Source organism: Symsagittifera roscoffensis, chromosome 1 (assembly GCF_963678635.1).
Source record: "Symsagittifera roscoffensis chromosome 1, txSymRosc1.1, whole genome shotgun sequence".
NCBI lineage: Eukaryota > Metazoa > Xenacoelomorpha > Acoela > Convolutidae > Symsagittifera > Symsagittifera roscoffensis.
Window position 1 is genome coordinate 9,806,850 of NC_087062.1, and position 18,168 is coordinate 9,825,017.

Below are 18,168 nucleotides of genomic sequence, written 5' to 3' on the forward strand. Positions count from 1 at the left end.
ATAGCGCGTCTCAGGCTGGTTTTTATTTCAGTTGATATTTTCACTCTCAAATTTAGTTTGAAATCAAATTTATTTTGTGGAAGGGGGGGGGGGGTGGGCTGATTGTTTATTTAGTTAGTACAGAGGGAAATGGTTCGCATGTTCCGATTTATCTACGGAGTTTGTAAAAATTCTAAAATTTCAAGATCCAGACATTATATGTTAATAATAATAATAATAATAATAATTGTAGTTCCTGCGAATCGCAGAGGAGCTATCAGTAGGCTTTAACAGTCCATTTCTATTATCTCCCCACATTCCAGACTGTGTTATTTTGTTGAGCGAAGCTCTTTTTGCGACTCAAGGCCGTTTTTGTGCGTCTAGAACTTTCACGTGGTACCACTTTTGCAGCCCAATTTGGTCAGGTTGTGGTAGACCTGAAGCTAGAGGTCAAGTGAGAGCTCGTCCTCACACACTATCATTGCCATGGCATGGGATCGATTACACGATCTGACGATTCTAAAGTGCACGCCTTACCACTATGCTAAGTGCCCCCATAGAATAAAACCAAAAAAGTAAAATATTTGAACAAACTCCAAAATCATTCGATCAACTTCTTTATACTCGCCTGTAAGTCGAACGGGAAGTGAAGCACTTCTAGTCGGCACTGGAGGTTGACCCGGAAGGGCTTCAGCACCAGTACCTCCCCGTCGTGCATGATGGACGGCGGGGCGGGGAAGTGTTCGTTGAAGTGCTCGTCCGACAGCTGGTTGAAGAACATGATGTCTGGGATCCACATGTACTTGGACTCGAAGTCCAGTCTGTTGATACCCCCGAACTTACTCGGATCCCACTGGATAAACTCGTTGTACCTGGATGGAAGTTAAGAATTGACACTACTGCTGAGCAGAAACAGAAGACCACGAAAAATTAATTTTAAAACACAAGTCAATTTTTTCGTTATCGGAAACACTTAACGCTCAATAATTGAGATAGTGGTTTTTTTTATAAAAAGATAGAAAAATTTTTATAACAGAGATAAAAGTTTATTGAAAACACAGCTTTAGCGGCTATAATCTCATCACAAAAAGATCAAAACACGAAAGGTCAATTTTTTTTATAAAATAGTATTGCTGTGAATTATTAGAATGAGAAAGTACTGCTGAACTGTTAGTTTGCTCACACATAAAACCCGTTTTTTTTGCATCAATCAACCTTTTAAAATTTAGTTCTTCACCATGGTAGACCAATATGCATCAAAATTTTTGCTTTAAAGTTTCAACTATCAAAATTGCCGAATGTCTTTTTTATCGCGATTGAAAATAGTTATCTGGTAAGATTTTTCGTGAAAGGGTCTTTAGGAATATAATAAAAACATGAAATTTCAATGATGTCAGACGAGCTTTGGAAAACGTGGTAAAATAGCCATGTTACAAAATACTTCATCATCAGTTTGCATGATTCTTAAAAAATTGATTTTTTTTGCAAGTAAAAAAAAAATTTACAACAAAAGCAACCAAAAAACATGCCAAAAGGGAAATGAACCAATTTTTTGACTACTCATTCATGATGTGAGGTGGTTATCGCAACCGTTTCGATTGACTTAAACTGAAGCTTATTAGTTTTACAAAAAAAATCAAAAGAGGTTTTTGAAATAATGGAAAACCAGCGACAAAGCAAGAAACACAAAACACAGCCGACATTCTCCTAAAAAAAGGCGCGCAATTAGGGTTTTCTCGAGGAGCGGCAGATTTTCAAAAATTTCTAAGTTTTCGAAAATTTTGTTGACCTTTTTTTAGTTTCGGCACTGTTATACTTCCGCATTGTTGTAAGGCCCTGAACGAACTACAAGGACAATTTTCCGAAACAAAAACCCGGAAGATCTATTTAAATACTTTTTTTTGAACAATCATAACTCTTAGAAAAAACGACAGAAAAAAAACGTATCGAAAACTAAATCATAAATCTTCTCGTTTTGTATCTTTTTTACTCATTCGAGATTTTCCCTCACTTTTTCCTCTCATTTAGCACAATTTAATTGACAAAGATTTTAGAATAAATTTAGAGGCTCTGAACCGTAGAAGGTATTCATTTGAAAAACATTTCAATAACTTTAGAGCCGACTCGATTGAAACTGGCGTCAAAATTTAAAAAAAAAGGCATGCATGAAGCCATTTTACTTCTCAAATTAACCTAATTTATGACGATATTTCTTTCTTATCATCTCTTTTTTCGTTTTTTTTAATACTGGGTTTTACGTCACCAAACCAGGCTTTATAATTAAGCACAAAATTGTTTCACAATCAATGCCTTTGATTATCACATTCACCCGCTTGGAATGATTTAGAAAAAGCAGAAACAAATGATTCGTACACAATAAGCAGACAACTTTATTAATGTCAGTGGAATTCTTAGACTAATCAATTTTAGCAATTGAAACGAAATCCACCAAATGTAACTAAATCTGCCGTACTTTTTTTCAAACTAGTTTATTTTGTCTGTATATCTGCAATTTTGAACAAAACTTTGCGTTATGGTGCTTCATTCCGCAAATTTAATGTGGGTTAAGTGATTTGTTTATTAAGATGAGCAAAACTGCACGCATCAGGACGAAGCCCTAAATGATTCGATTGCGTTTTAATTTCTATAAAACAGCTCAACTATTGATAAATTTTGCATTTAGCAAACTATTAGTTAGACTGAAAAGCATGCCTCAATCCAACTTAGAACAATTTATAAGACAGATTAAATCTGCGCTTACGCTTTAAAACATGAAATATATGTTGTTAAATGTGTAAAAAAATGAAATATAGAGTGTTAATGTCTCAAACTAGCCAAATTGTTAATCTTTAAACACCCCTTATTTTGCAAAAATTTAACCACAGGTAGAATATTTTTTCAAACTAAACTCAGGACAACAAAATGCTTCAAATGATATGAAAAAATTCCGTCAAAAAATGCTATTCAAGAAGTTGCTTTGTCTGAAGAAAAAAAATCACCCCGAGCACAAATGTTCGGTCACTTTCTTCGAAATCTGTCGGAACAAAAAAAAGCTCTGTCTCTTTGAGGATTTTAAAGTATTTTTGAGAAAGCCAGCTACGTTACTGAAATTCACTTCGCGTGTGTCGGTATAGTTCAGAACAAGAATGGTAAAGCATTTGGCTATAAAATGAGAATTTTTGTGTTTCCAGTTAATTTATCAGTATCCAAAATTAGGGTTCAAAACTCATTGTTTCGTATCTGACTTAATCAATTCAATCTAGTTTTGGCTTCAAACAGTTTTCGGCATGCAAAAATTGATTCAAATTTTGTTAGTCACAGGAAAGGTGTCCAAGGAATCCAGATTACCAATATTCCAGATTGCAATCATAACCGAGCGTGGTGCGTGGTAATGTAGGTCAGATGCACGAAAAATCATCAGAAAATTTTTGTTAGTGAATTTCTTCCTGTTTTTTGCTTTAAAACGAGATCATTAACCGCGGTGGTGTCTCTCATGGTGCAGGGTAAGAATGTTAAAAAAAATTTTAAACTGTTTTCAGCCAATCAGAATATAGCTTTCAAAAATCTCAAAGCAAAAGGTAATCTCAAAAATCTCAAACGAATAAAAACCAACCACGAAAACTAATATTGATTAATTAGAAAACCAACAGGTACATGAGTTTGTAAAAATAGCAAAATAATAGTATTGATAAAAACCAAAAATTGATTTTAAAAATGAAAAATAAAACGAAAACATTATTGTCTATCTGCTCTAAATGTACAGTAAAACTATGATGTGCTGTTAAGTCCATTTTATTAAATATTTAATTTGGTTTTGAGAAAACGTCATTCAATCAATAGGAAAGCCTAATGATTCTGATTGGTTAAAAGTTTTCGATCATTTGGTTCCTTCATCATGATAATGCTCCCCGTTAAAAATGACTCTGACAAAGATATTAGAGCGTGTGAGCAACATGAATTTCATGAAAAAAACACAGTTTTTTTTAACTTAAAAGGACTTGAATTTACTCATTATCTTGCTTTCACTGACAGATCATTTTAATTGTGCACTGTTTTGCACTAGACATTTTCAGCAAATTGTGATCAAATTTACAGAAAAAACTTCAAAACCTACATCTAGCTTTGCTTTTTTTGTACCTGAATATGTAAAATTTTTCACTTTTTTTCTTTTCAGCTATAAAAACATTGGAAGCTGATTTCTTCTGACACTTTTGAAGCTATTTGGCATTCATTTAAAAGCTTGCTGCTGAGGTCAGCTCAGATTATCAAAAATGTGAAAATGCAAAAGAAATTTCAAAAAAACTACAAACCGTTTTCGAACATCAAATATTTATTTGCCAGACATAAATTGGCGTTTTGATCTTAAAAAGAAATCTTATCTTTATTCTATCTTCTTGATTCGATTTGCCTGATAATTTTCAAGCACAATTTGATTCACAAAACTGACGTAAAAAATTGAAATACGTCTTCTTGTTTAAAAAATTCAGGTTTAGCTTCGAATTATTCTGAAGGAAATGAAATAAAAACTGCTATTCTTGGCGGCGAAATGGTTTTGTTGGCCATAAATTAAGAACACATTTCATCTCAAAATGAATAATTAACCAGAAGTACCACAGCAACATCAAAGGATCATCATTTTTTTTTGTTAAATGCTTGGAAGAATAAAAATTAAATATACAATTGAGACTAAATTATAACGCGAAAAAATCACATTTTGAAAAAGTATACCACAAAACTATTTTGTAAAAGTTCTAAAAGCAAGGTTTGCATGACATCAAGTTCTAAAAAGAGAAAAAAAAGTTTGATACAGGTTGAATATAACATTTTCCATGTGTTGAGGCGGTAGCTTACAACTTTTGTTAGGTCATACCAACTTGTTTTTTGAGGTATCCCAATACATTTTTAAAATCATTGTGGAGCTTTTTGAAAAATTTATTAACCACTGTTTGAAAACTTGCGACCAAAAATATACGCTTACAAAAATTTAAGGCAGGTCGACCAAAAATGGATCATGAAATATAGAACCGAAAGGGGACCACTTTGTGTAGGCAAAAGTTGGAGTCCCTGAGGAGTTCAAGGAGCGCCTCCCTCCCTCTTAATCCGCTCCTGATTTTAAGAGACTCACGCTCTAGCGATTGTAAAAAATGTATTTATATACATAACTTGAGTTTATCAATTGTTCAGTTTTGGTTTTCTAAGCTTGAAGAACCATGAAAAACGAATTATTTTGATTGCAAGCTGATAGTTAAAAACTAAATGCAACTTCTTTCAGAAGCAAAACAAGTAGCATGTAATCCAAGCTAGCGGAAGAACCAATCTTACAAAAATCATTAGCTCAATCGAAACCTTTTGAATAACACTCCGCGCCTATTTTATTGACCAAGTCTCCCACAAGGTTCAAAAACAGCCTCTTGATAAAACTGTCGATGTTCTAACTGGATATAATAAATAATAATTGGTAGAATTTGGCAGTATTTTCGAGCGGGCGGTCTAAATTATGGCTCGGTGTTGTACCAATACACCAAAAGTTTATTGCAGCTCTTATACGTTTTCATTTGATTCTTCCGGTTGAGACCGTTTGACATGTAAAGTTTTAGGATTCCTTTGAACAATCGACACATTTTTGAAAACAGCAACCAGAATGTCAAATCTTGCTCAAAAAAGCTGATATGAGTACATATTTACTGCGAAAGCAGTACACGGATTATTAGGACATCAAGCTTAACATTTGATGATTATGTACTACAACCATTGCGACAAAAATTAGGTGCTAATTTTTTTCTGATTTTGATGAAAAGGACAGAAACTTTGTTGTCGGCGCACAGTGCTTATTCAAAATATCTGGACAAACGAATAAACCTTGAAATTTAAACGCATTTGTCTCCAAATTGGGATGACGTCGGCAAAAAATGAAAAAGAAAAACTTAGCTTAGATGTTAAGCAGAATTAATATGGTTAAATTCGATTTCCAAAAATTGGGCCTATGATCTTACCCCGAATTTTGGTTTTGTTTATTGATATTTAGACCCAGACAGAGGTTTAGTTTCTGGAAAAACAATGTCAAAGTGAACCTTTTATGAAGCCAAACAAAGTTCAAAATAAATGTAATCTTCATAAATTTACCCAAAACCTCTATAAACTTCTTATATTTTTTGGGCTAAATAAAAGGCTCATATTGATATATTTTTGTCAATAATTGAACCCTTAGTTTCGATGCATTTCTGATTGACTAAAAAGGTAAAAATTTAAGGTAAAAAGGTAATATTTAACTGTATCAAAAACATTGATGTCGGAAGCTCAAAACTAGAAAAAAGTTGTTTAACCTGAATTTTTTGTTGGGTGACTGATATTTATAACTGTCTTATGGGCTCATACAAAGTTTTAAAAAAACAGCAAACTTTGTCTGATTTGTATTATCACCAAGCAGAATTGACAAATTATCAAAAAGCAGAAATCTCTAAAAACTCAATCGCTGCAAGCGAATAATCAAAATATTGGGTACTGCGTCATATTGCATCAAAAAACAGCTCGTAACAAAAGGAAACTCGCAAAATTTATAGCAAGCGAAATTTTGCATGGTTTAAGATTTATTTTGAAAATTGAGTATTACACTTTAAAATTATCGGCAGGCGCTATTCAACTTTACCGCGAAAATCGGCTCTCAATTTGGAACAAGACTGCTCGTAATCAGGGCAAAGCCCTGAATGTTCCGACTGTCCCAATTCATATCCAATAGTTTTGGGAAAAGAAAATTGAAAACCCGTAAATTTTGGACAATATCAAAGTGTGAAATGTTGAGTCGTATGAAATTAATACGACCGATCCAATTAACTAGCCTCAATTCAATTTGGAACGATTTCTTGCGTGGGATAAATCGCCACGCATACATAAATTGCGTTACGCTCTCAGCAATATGAAAAAAATTTTCAAAGTGCGCATAATCTAGTCCAGAACTAAACAAAAAATAATCGGAGGTAAAATATCTTTTTGTATTTTAATTCAGGAAGTTGATATCTTCGATGGGGTACAAAAAATTTTTGTTGAAAACTTTTATTTCGATCGGCGAAAATTGACTGAATAAAAAAAATCACACCGAGCATGAAAGTATAGCAAGACTGCTTGTATCACAACGAGGCCCTGAATGTTCCGACTCCCTTTTAAGGTCTATGGAGCAGTAATAAAATGAGCAATCTATAAACCCCCATAATTTTACGAAAAACAATCGAAGGTGAAATATTGTTTCAAAATTGAGCTCAGGACAACAACACCTATCGAATGATATAAAAACATTCCGTCAAAAAGGGCTAGTTAAAAAGTCGAAATTTGCCTGAAGAAAAAGAAACCCAACCCGAGCACAAATATTTCGTTACTTTCGATACAAAAGTCTGAACAAAAACCAAGTAAATTAAGAAGCAGCCAAAACTTTCAGTGCCATGGGTTTTCTCTCCAAACAGATTTCGATTTTTTTTCAATTTTGAGCCACTTTTTTTATCAACTGAAAGATATTGAAGCCATTAAAGCAAATAAAAAACATACAATTGGCGAGCATTTTTTTAAACCATGGAGTTTTGAAAAATGCCAATTTCACCAATTTAGTTAAACGAATACATGCTTTATTTTCTTTTTTTTTCTAATAACACGTAGTGAATGCGGCGAATTAAAACAGCTCAGAAAGTATTCAGAACTATTCCAATGCAAATTGGTCTGGAATATTAGAATGCCACAAATACTAGACTTAATTTGCTGTATTTAATCTATGTACGTAGATGCTGGCTGAGACAAGGTAATTCCGAACGCAGTACCGATTTTTTGGGCGTCAGACTATATAAATATTTAAAACAGATTTTTCACGTCACTTTTGAAAATAATTGAAACTGTGATAGTAGGCAATGTATAGCAATCAAGCGTTAAAGGTTGAGAATTAAATGCTGTTAGAGAACCCGAAACCAACTCTTATGGCCAAAACGGGCGTCTTAAAAACACCATTTTTGTTTTTAAAATATAATGTGTTAGCATCATGAAACCAACTTCAAACTCTATTTGGCGTCAACAGCAGCACATATAAACCTTACCTTAAAGTAGTTTCCTTAAATTTTCTGCTTTTTTCTATGAATAACAATAAGTTATAAGTTTGGTTTCATTTTTTTAAAGCATTGACAAAAATCAACGTATCTTGAAATCGGGTTGTTGTTCCGACTTTGTAAAAAAAATTAACGGAATATTTGTGTCGGGGTGGGTTTCTCCCAAATTAAAAAAAATTAGTTTAATTTTTTTTACATTTAATTTTTTCATGTTTTTTCCGCTCTATAGACCTTAAAAGGCAGTCGAAACATTCAAGGCTTCGCCCTGATACGAGCAGTCTTGTTATTTTTCAAAATCAATGTTTTCTTGTTTTACATATCAGAATAAATGAAGCTAATTTTGTCGACTGGCCGTGCCCCAACATAAGTTTGAGGTTAAAAATAATTATGTTGACAGCAAAAATGTCGCCAAAAATCAGTCTATAAAAACTTATCTACTGCGTGTCTCTTACAATATAAACTTTTTAATGCAAATTATCACTCAAAACTAATTTCGCTAAACTTTTGCACAACCTCAAATGAATTCAGTGTTAAAAAACTTCACCATAATTTATCCTAGAAAGCTATCAGATGTTGGGAAGTTATTGTACCGAACACTAAAATGTGTAGATACTAAGGCTTCAAGTAGTGTTTTTCCTACTTAATTACAAGAACAATAAAATATATCTGATGGAAGAGAAAAAACTTTTTACACTAGAATCCATTTCATTATTTTTGATCAAGTTTTCTTTGAGTCTTACTCTTACCGGAGCACAGAAATTTTCAAAACTTGTTTAAGATAAGAATTGGAAGGAGGCTCAATTCAACTATCAACCAAAAAATGAACATGAATTTTTTCAAAGTAAAACAAACTAGTTTTTAAACTGAATGTTCTTTAAGCATATTGGATTAACCACTTTAAACTGCTAAAGGTTTGAAACAATGAAAAAAACTGTGTAGAAAAACAAAAAATTATTATGATTTAGGTTGTCAGCGTTTTTTTTTCTACCTAAGGCCTCGCCTGCGCTTGTATTTTGTCGATGAAAAACCAGCAAAATGATAAATAATGTTCGATTTGTGGGTTCAACATGTTCTTTTTGGGTTTAATTGCACACGGTTCCTTGTCCTATCAACCCGTCTATTTTCCGGAAATTCTAATGGAATGCTGTCGGTCACATCTTATGATTAATTTTCAAAAGATAGGAAAAACCTAAATCTATTAAACAATTTACACCCATATGGTAAAAATGTCCACCCCTATATACAAAGCATTAAATAAGCACAAGAGCTTTCCAGTTCTGAATTTTCTGCCATTTGATTGGTCTAAAGTTTGATAACCTAATCTACTTAACAATCTCTCCCTCTTTCTGGAAGGGGTGAAGATTGTTTTAATAAATCCGAAAACTCGAGCAAAAAAATATCTGTTTCCATTTTGCAACAGAAGGTTCCGACTGTCCCCTAATTTATATCGAATTTTCGGGAAAAGAAAATATTGGAAACCTATAAAACTTGGACAATATCAAAGTGAAAAATTTTGAATCCTGCGGAATTCATACGACCAATTGGCTAGCCTCAATTCAATTTGGAACAATTTTGTTGTGCGGGATAATTCGCCACGCATAAATAATTCACGTTACGTTCTCAGAATTACAAATTAACTCTTCAAAACGCGCATAAGTTAGTCCAGAACATGCCAATTTGGCAATTTTCAAACCCCCGATACTTTACAAACAATATTCGGAGGTAGAATATCTTTTAACATTTGAACTCAAGAAGTCAATATCTTCAATGAGGTATAAAAAATGTTTGCTGAAAACTGTTATTTCCTTGGGCAAAAATTACCTGAACAAAACATCCACACAGAGCATATATATTCCGTTTTTTTTTCGAAAGTTGGAGCAACAAAGTTGGGACAAATTTAAATCTTGTTTCTAGAAACGAAAAAAAAGACTGTTAATTGAAATCTGAATTGAAACATGCTAAATTTATTTAGACTTGAAAAGACATTTTTGCTCGCATATTTTGTAACTTGACGCGTTATCGTGATTCGTGGCAGTATCTCAATCATAGAAGCAACACCTCATGGCAGAAAGACTGACTACACGTAAATTATATTAGCCAATCAGAAATTTTTGAATACAACTACTGTAAAAAACAGGGTTTGAACTTAAATAACCTTGAAAACTTTCGGACCATGGGGCATTTTATCACCAGAACATTCCCTCCATGTCGTCTTCTTAGCATAGATTTGAGTTTAGAGTATATGTATTTCATTTGATTTTTTTTCCATATTTAGCAAGTCTTCTCTTGTTTACAGGACAAACGAAAAAGGAGAGGTTCTCAATTTCTCATTTCCAACAAGACTCCAAAGAGAACCATGAACCGACAAAATGACTATAGTGTTTCCTGTCCATATCCGCGTTTCTTTCTTTGCTTCAATACCTCGGCGCCGGCGCGACACTCTTTTTCGATTGAACTGAGAGTAAAATCGAAAGCAATCTGAGAAAGAATCCCAATTTTTCAGTATTTTTTTTCATTGCATTACTTTTTCAGCATGAAGTAAAGAGAGTGCCTTAAAATTGATGGGATGTCTTTTAAGGACAATTAGTTTGTGAAGAGGCAGAAACAAACTTCTGTTTTCAAAGACAAAAAGTCAAAGTTCAACATTTGGCCACAAAAAATGTCGGGCATAGTTAAATTACATATCCTACCCCCTCCCCCCTCACACTCATACACACACTAAAATCGACTAAATAGTAATGATTTTTCAGCTTCTGATTTTTGAATTCAAAATTGAACGTATTTAAAACTCTATAAATTTTTATGTTGACCTTTCTCATAATTCCTAAATCTGCCATTCCTTTTTTATATATATCGTAGAGTTTCAACTGCTGCCGTGGTATTAAAATGCCATTCATTCAGTGATCAATTAAACGTCACTTTTTCTACGGTTCATTAACTTTTATTTTTTTCTAGTCGTATCTAACTTCATAGTTGAACAGTCCAGATCTAAAAGTTAGACTCCAAAGTCTCCCCCCTCTCTCTTTTAATGAAATGCCCTCAACTTTTCTTCATTAATCATGCCATCCTTGTAACTTTGCAGTTAGGCTAATGGAAATGAATCCTTTAGAGTATGAGTATCTGTTCAAAACACGAGACGGACGAAAACATGTTTTCTGAGTTCTGAGTTTTCCGAAAGCCATTTTTCAGAGACCAGATGTCAGACATCAAAACAACCTTCAAAGAATTATATATACATATATACATGTCTTTTGAAACTTAAACAAAGTCGAGAACATCCAAAATGGATCTCGTAAAAACTCTTTTCCACTCCCCTCCCCCACTTTTTTTTCAGTTGTCTTACGTTTAATTAAGGCTGAATATTTGATGTTATGATGTAGGGTATGAAGAAAAAATATGTTCACCATAGTTAAGTTGTTCACCATGCAAAATTTCATTAAATTTTGACTAAGTAAACCTAAAAATCGAAACTGAAATTCAAATGTGGGGTGGAAAAGAGCTCTCGTAAAATATTACTTTTTGGGCTGTGGTGCTCGCCGTGTAAATCGGCGCGTGCTTCCATGCTTAACATACTTCTATTTTTTCACAAAAGCAAAATCTCAAAATTAATTCAAGAGCTAAACTTTAACTATTGACAGATTGCAGTTTGAAAAAAAAACACAAAAAACATCTTTGCCATCTAATGAACTCTTATGGTTGACTCGTTAAGTACGTCAGTTGGATCTCTTAAAAGAAACTTACGTGAATTAATATTTTTGGGAACAGTTTCTGAATTTGTTAGTTTGTGCTTTTGAACTTCCCAATAATCTAATCATGGAAAACCATGCCTTCATCATGCAAGACCTTGCAAAGTTATCATGCAAAGTCGTCCAAGATCATATGCAAAATCCAGGATCCCTATGCAAGATCTTGGTGAAATAGAGTCAATCTTACTTGGAAGCCTTAATATGACCTTGGTAAGAATTTGCATGATGGAAGCACTAGGTTTATCCTAACCAAAGGTAGGGCCCATAGCTATCATACTGGCGTATTCTAGGAACCCAACTATCACACCTAAGTGGAATCTCTTACCATTTCATTTCTGCCCAGAAGTGCAAGTGTATGTGTTGGTTGACAGCGTCTGCGCCCAATATCTGGTACAGGTTCAGTCTGAAGGTCACGTCCACAGTCGAGGACTGGTTCTTCACTGGTCGCACGTACTTGGAGGAGTTCAACTTGATCTTCTCCGCCAGCCACGTGCCGTGGTTCTCCTCTGCAGAAAAAAAAATATTATTACATAACTGTAATGTAAGCAACACCTTGCACACAAACAGTATTTCATAACTGTTACTTTGTAACACAGCACCTTGATTACTTAACTGTGTTGTGCGATTGCATAACACATGAGCCGATTCGCTCTGCGTAATGTAACAGATAAATGGAGGGTTGTTTGCAAAAAAAATGGCTTGTAGCAGATTTATATGCAAAAATTAACCAAAAAAATGCGAAATGAATCTGAAATTCGTTGTTCTGAAAATCAGTATCGTAATTGTTTTCATTTTCAAGGAAAGTGACAGGTTATATTCGTGCTCACCGACCTCTAGAGTTTCATGAAAACATAATCGGTTATAGTTCCATTATAATGGGTTACAGTTACAATTTTAGATTTTAAAATAAATGATGAATTCATTATAACCCATTTTTTTCAAAAAAAAATTAATGGATTTTGTCATTTTTAAACCCATAATAGATTGTAATCTGTATAATTTTTTGTAAATCATTCGTGATGTTTGCAATATTTTCCGCATTAATCCCTGCCCACTCAATTTCTAAACATACTCGCAAGACTATATTTTGGCCAACCCTCACTATAACCCTCAAGGAAATAACACCCCCTGGAGATAGAGAAGTGTGGGAGGAAATGAGGACGTAAGTGGAGTAAATTAAGAGAGGGGGTTTCAGGATTCATTTCTTCGGAAAAAACTGGACTTTCGTACTAGCCATTTTGGACGGAAGTTTTCAATATTGGAAGTTAGTGATGATCTGAGCTCAAAATTAATATTTTCAGATACTTCACCATGGACCTTTTTTGTAAAAAAGGGTTTTGGAAATTGCCAAATTGGCTAATATAGACTAAGTAACGCGCAATAAATTTAATTCTATTAACGCGTAAGCTAAAAAAATAATTAGTCCCTTGTTCCGTTCAACCTATCAGATATAAGCAACAAGAATGCTTTTATATCAAAGCAAAGCCCTGAATGTTCCGACTATCCCTTAATTCATATCGAATAGTTATTGGGAAAAGAAAGTATTGAAAATCTAAAAATTTTGAACAATATCAAAGTGAAATGTGAAATATTGGGCCGTAAAAATTAATACGACCCATCCGATTAGCTAGCCTCAATTCAATTTGTAACGATTTTGTTGTTAGGAATAATTCGCCACGCATAAATAATTCGTGTTACATTCTCAGCAAATATGAATAAATTCTTGAAAGCGAACATATTTTGGTCCAAAACATGGCCAATTTGTCAATTTTCAATTTTCAGTCAAAACTGTTTATTAGGCAAAAAATTTAGGACAAAAATTCTCAGGCTTTGTTTTTGATATGAGCAATCTTGTTAAAATCTCACCAGACGCAAAATATATCACTGATCTTCTCAATTGCTAGTGGGGGACAAAACGAATTATAAAATAATCAAATGGTTTCGAATTTTTTCTTTCATTTTATCATTGGTTAAATGTTTGTCGGCTTTTGTGGACAAGAAGATCATAAATGGTTTTGCTCTGATAGAGGAGTCTTATTTTCTTTTAAAATTTTGGCAAATTTTAAAATCCCATTACTTTACAAAACATTATCTTAGGTGAAACATCGGATCAGCTGTACAATTCCCCTTAATCAATTTAGGGGAGATGAAATACTGATTTTTCATATATCAACTTTGAGGTAAATTAAATTGACCTAATTAGTCAAAAAAATTCATTCAAAAATAACTATGAATAAAAATTTGGTTAATTAACAGTATAAAATAAGTATTCCTTTTGAAAAGTTTTTTTCAAGCTGTCTATTCTGCGCTTTTGCTTGAAAAGAATATTTTATACAAAATCAGTTTTCAAAACTAATATGTGGCTTGGGGGAGATTGTACGGTTGATCCGAAATATCTTTTCAAATTTGAGCTCAAGGCAACAATAATTTTTGAATGATATAAAAAAAATTCCGTCAAATTGAGCTAGCTAAAAAGTCGCAATTAGTCAGGAAAAAAACCACCCGAGCACAAATGTTTTTTGTTATTTTCTTTGAAAATATTCGGAACCATTGTTCAATAGTTAAAGAGACCCGAAAGTTATAAATTGTTCACTGAAGATTTCAGCATTAGTATATTCAGTGACAGATGAGGAAGAGTTATGTCTAGTAAGTTCTCTCCAGTGTTAATGGCTACGTCTGAAGTTGGTTACTTCGTTTTTGATCTGATTTTTTTTCAAAGAAACTGACGGAAAATTTGTGCTCGGAGAGTTTTATTTCTCCAAACAAAATTTGACTTTTTAATTAGCAACTTTTGACGGAATTTTTTATATCATTCGAAAGGTATTGTTGTCTCAAGCTCCAGATGAAACAAGTATAATTTTTACTCGGCAACTTTTTTCGTGAAGTTATGGGGGGGTTAAAGATTACCAATTTGGCCAATTTGGGACAATTAATACGCGATACATTTTGCTCTATTAACGAGTAAGCGGAGATTTATTACGTCCTAGAATCTGATCCAAATTCGATTGAAGCATGCTCTTTGGTCTATTCAAAGCTCTGCTAAATGCAAAATATATCCTTTTGTACTTTACATGGCGTTTGGGGAAAAAGTTTTTAAAAGAATCAAAAAATTTTTGAAATTTCTTTGAATTTTTTCATTTTCAAAAAATTTCATCTATTATTTTAATTCAAAAAACTCCATAGAAATCAAAAAGCTGTCGGAACATTCAAGGTTGCGCATTGATACGAGCAGTCTTGTTAAAATATTACAGGTATATATAGATATATTACTATCAGTTATATTAGAGAAAAAAACTATGAGAACATTTAATAACGGTGGTAAGTATATTTTGAATTATCCAGCCATATTAACTCCAGTCATTTTCATTCCAGTTATAAGAAAAAGAAATCCATAGGATATCTCGGCGCCCAGTTTTCCAATTCAAATTCAATCGAACGCTATCAAATTGTGTCATGCGTATCGTCTACTTAAGCACTTTTGTTCACGAAAAGCTTCATTTTTCAATTAAGATTCACATTTTATTCACAAAAAAACAAAAGAACGGGTACAGATTAATATTGAACCCGGCGCTGTTTTGAGGTCTACACTTTGAAAAGCTTACTTCAGACAAGATAAAATATGCCCCTTATAACAGCCATTTTAAATTGAATGCGCCACAAATGTGTTCTACAATAAAACTTTCTAACTAAGAAATATCTTTACAGGTCGTTAAAATTGTTTCTGAAATTTGATCATGCATATTTAACATAAACTACCCAAATAAACTATACCATTCGAGTGTCTTGGTGTTCATACAATTTTAACGATGTTCGAAAACACAGATTCCGAGAAACGAAAATGTTAAGAAATGCTAAGTGTTTATAACGTAATAATATCGATCAAGTTTAAATGTACAAGGCTTTTAAAATGAGCTTGGCTATCATAAAATAAGCTTATGTAGAGCTAGAGACTGCTCAATTGTAATCGCGTCAAAGATGCCAAAACAAAGTTGTTTCTTCGCAAGCCGGGTTGACAAAAATGCTAATCTTGAAATTTCATACTGATCTCATATGACAAGCATTTTATGAAAAAAATTGCTTGCCATACAATGTCATACAATTTCATAGACCAAAAAAAATTGAAAATAACAAGTTATTTGCCATGCTTTTTATTACAAAAAATCTTTGAAAACAGCAAAAACAATTTTTTTTATGCTATGAAATTGAACGATAATCCTTTTTTTTTTCATTCTGTATGAAATTTTAGCGTAGGCATTTGTTCCATGAAGGAAAACGCAACAAAAAACTGTTTTGAAGTTTTGGGTTTTATCCAAAAACACAATAACAAAAGGTTTCTATCATAAGAAAACCCAGAGGGTAAGTGGCAGTTAACACGCAGATAAACTGCATTTGGTGATATTAGCCATGTAAGTTAATGTTATTTTTTTCTATAAAAGTATATGCTTAAAAATAAATTTTTGTGAATGGCTAATTTTAAAAAAAAAACATTACGAGGCCAAACTGCGCTTTTTGATAAATGTACGCGGATTCTGCAATGTGTTCCTCTTTTGTTCTTTCATTTTTTTTGATCGCTCCAACAAAATTTTCTTATCTTTGAAGACTTGTCCCTGGAATCCAGAAACAAACAGACACAAAATTGTGCGCCTATCCAGTGCAAAATTTGTCCTCGTAATGAGAGGCCTGCTTTTTTCTACAAACTTTGGTATATCTTTGCATAAGAAAAAAAGAAAATTATTAACTGTGTTTTTTATTGAAAACACTTGCTTGTGGTTTTTGGGTAAAAAAGCAACGTGGACTACATTATAGACACAAAACATCAAATTTTATGTGCAAAGTTTTTTTCATAGAATGTTTATTTGAGCTCAGAAGCGAGTATGCAATCGAAAACATCATGGATTTTTTTTTACCACAGAATTGTTTTTTTTAAAGTAAAAAATGCATATCCTACAATTTTCATATATTCAATTATATGATAACTTTTTGCAACAACGAAAAACTGCCACTAAAGTGTATTGTTTGGGTTAAAATCAAGTTAAAATAACTTTCGAATGAAAACGTTTTGATTGAAAAAATGCTTATCATACATATTTTTTTAATGAAAATTGTTTCATAACCGTTTTTTCTATAAACTCCATATTCTAAGTTGTGAGGAAAACATATTTCTTGTATGGACGTCAACACGCGAACGAATTCAATTTTTCCGAATTTACATTTTTTACGCCATTCTTACATATGTGTAATTTACATATTACAAGTTTCTTTGAAAGAAAATTTTCATAATTACAACAATTTTACTTGTTCGGATCGATTCAGTTGTTCTCTTTATTTGATTAAGTTTAACTTAAATGGGTAATTTTTATCTTATTTATTTGGTTTATATTTTTCAGATTTTAGTGACAATACTGTCGTTGCTTAAAAAAACATCTGGTGTTTGATAATGGGAAAGCCTTCTTGTGGCAGTCGTGTAAATGATCAGCAAATCTGCTATTCTAGCTAACTGCACAATAATATTAGTTGATTCTACAATTTGCACTGGTATACAGGTCTTGCAAACATAGAATTTGACAACAAAAATCAATTTTGCCTGCTATTTCGCCCAATATTCGACCGCTTTGTCATGGCTCGACCCCACTCGGCCAATGATTTGAACCCGTTTGACCCATGATTCAAGCTAAAATTAGTTTCTGTTAGATCCATCATTTGAAATACTTCAACTCACTATGTTCGACCTACGATTCGCCTCACTATTTGTTTCTGTTCGACCATTGATTCGACTAGGTTCGAATCAAGATTCGACCATGTTTGACCCATGATTTGATTTTTTCTACCAATACTTCTACTCGACCGTATTAATCTTTGGTCGGAAAGCTGACACCATTCGACCATTTTCCTCAATCGCTGAGTCGAGCTCCTCAGTCCGAGAAAACATTCCAATTGGCCCGGTATGAAGATTAAGAACGATTGAAACGAAGCTGTCATGAGTGAAAAATTTGTTCTTCCAAAATTAAACTTTAACCCCTTTTTTAAATTTTTTTCGGTACTTCACAAAAAATATTTAATCTTAGGCTTCCAAAGCGATTGCAACGTGGCAAAATAATTTCTCTTGGAACGACAAATTGGGTTCAAAATCAGAACATTGAGGAATTTATGAAAATTTTGGGAAACTTATATCGACAATTTTTCACACAAGTGATTACCAAAAACATAAACAAGCGCATATTTTTGTCCACTAAACAAGCGTATATTTAGAAAGTGTGAAAAAAATTCCTGAAACACCTAAGAATCGAAAACTGAATATAGCAAAAATGTAAAAATGAGCAAATTTCAGAAAGTTTTTTTTAATTCAGTTACTTGTTTCTAAC

General features: G+C 33.0%; 1 protein-coding gene across 1 annotated transcript in view; it reads right to left on the reverse strand.

The window, feature by feature from the left end:
• The window catches only part of LOC134854339 (5-hydroxytryptamine receptor 3A-like), a 33,794-nt gene that overhangs the window by 7,220 nt on the left and 8,406 nt on the right, over positions 1 to 18,168 (reverse strand). The window contains exons 3-4 of the mRNA XM_063870563.1: positions 12,132 to 12,312; positions 608 to 851 (exon numbers count right to left, since the gene is read on the reverse strand). Coding sequence (XP_063726633.1) covers positions 608 to 851; positions 12,132 to 12,312 — 425 coding nt within the window. The remainder of the gene's footprint in view (positions 1 to 607; positions 852 to 12,131; positions 12,313 to 18,168) is intronic.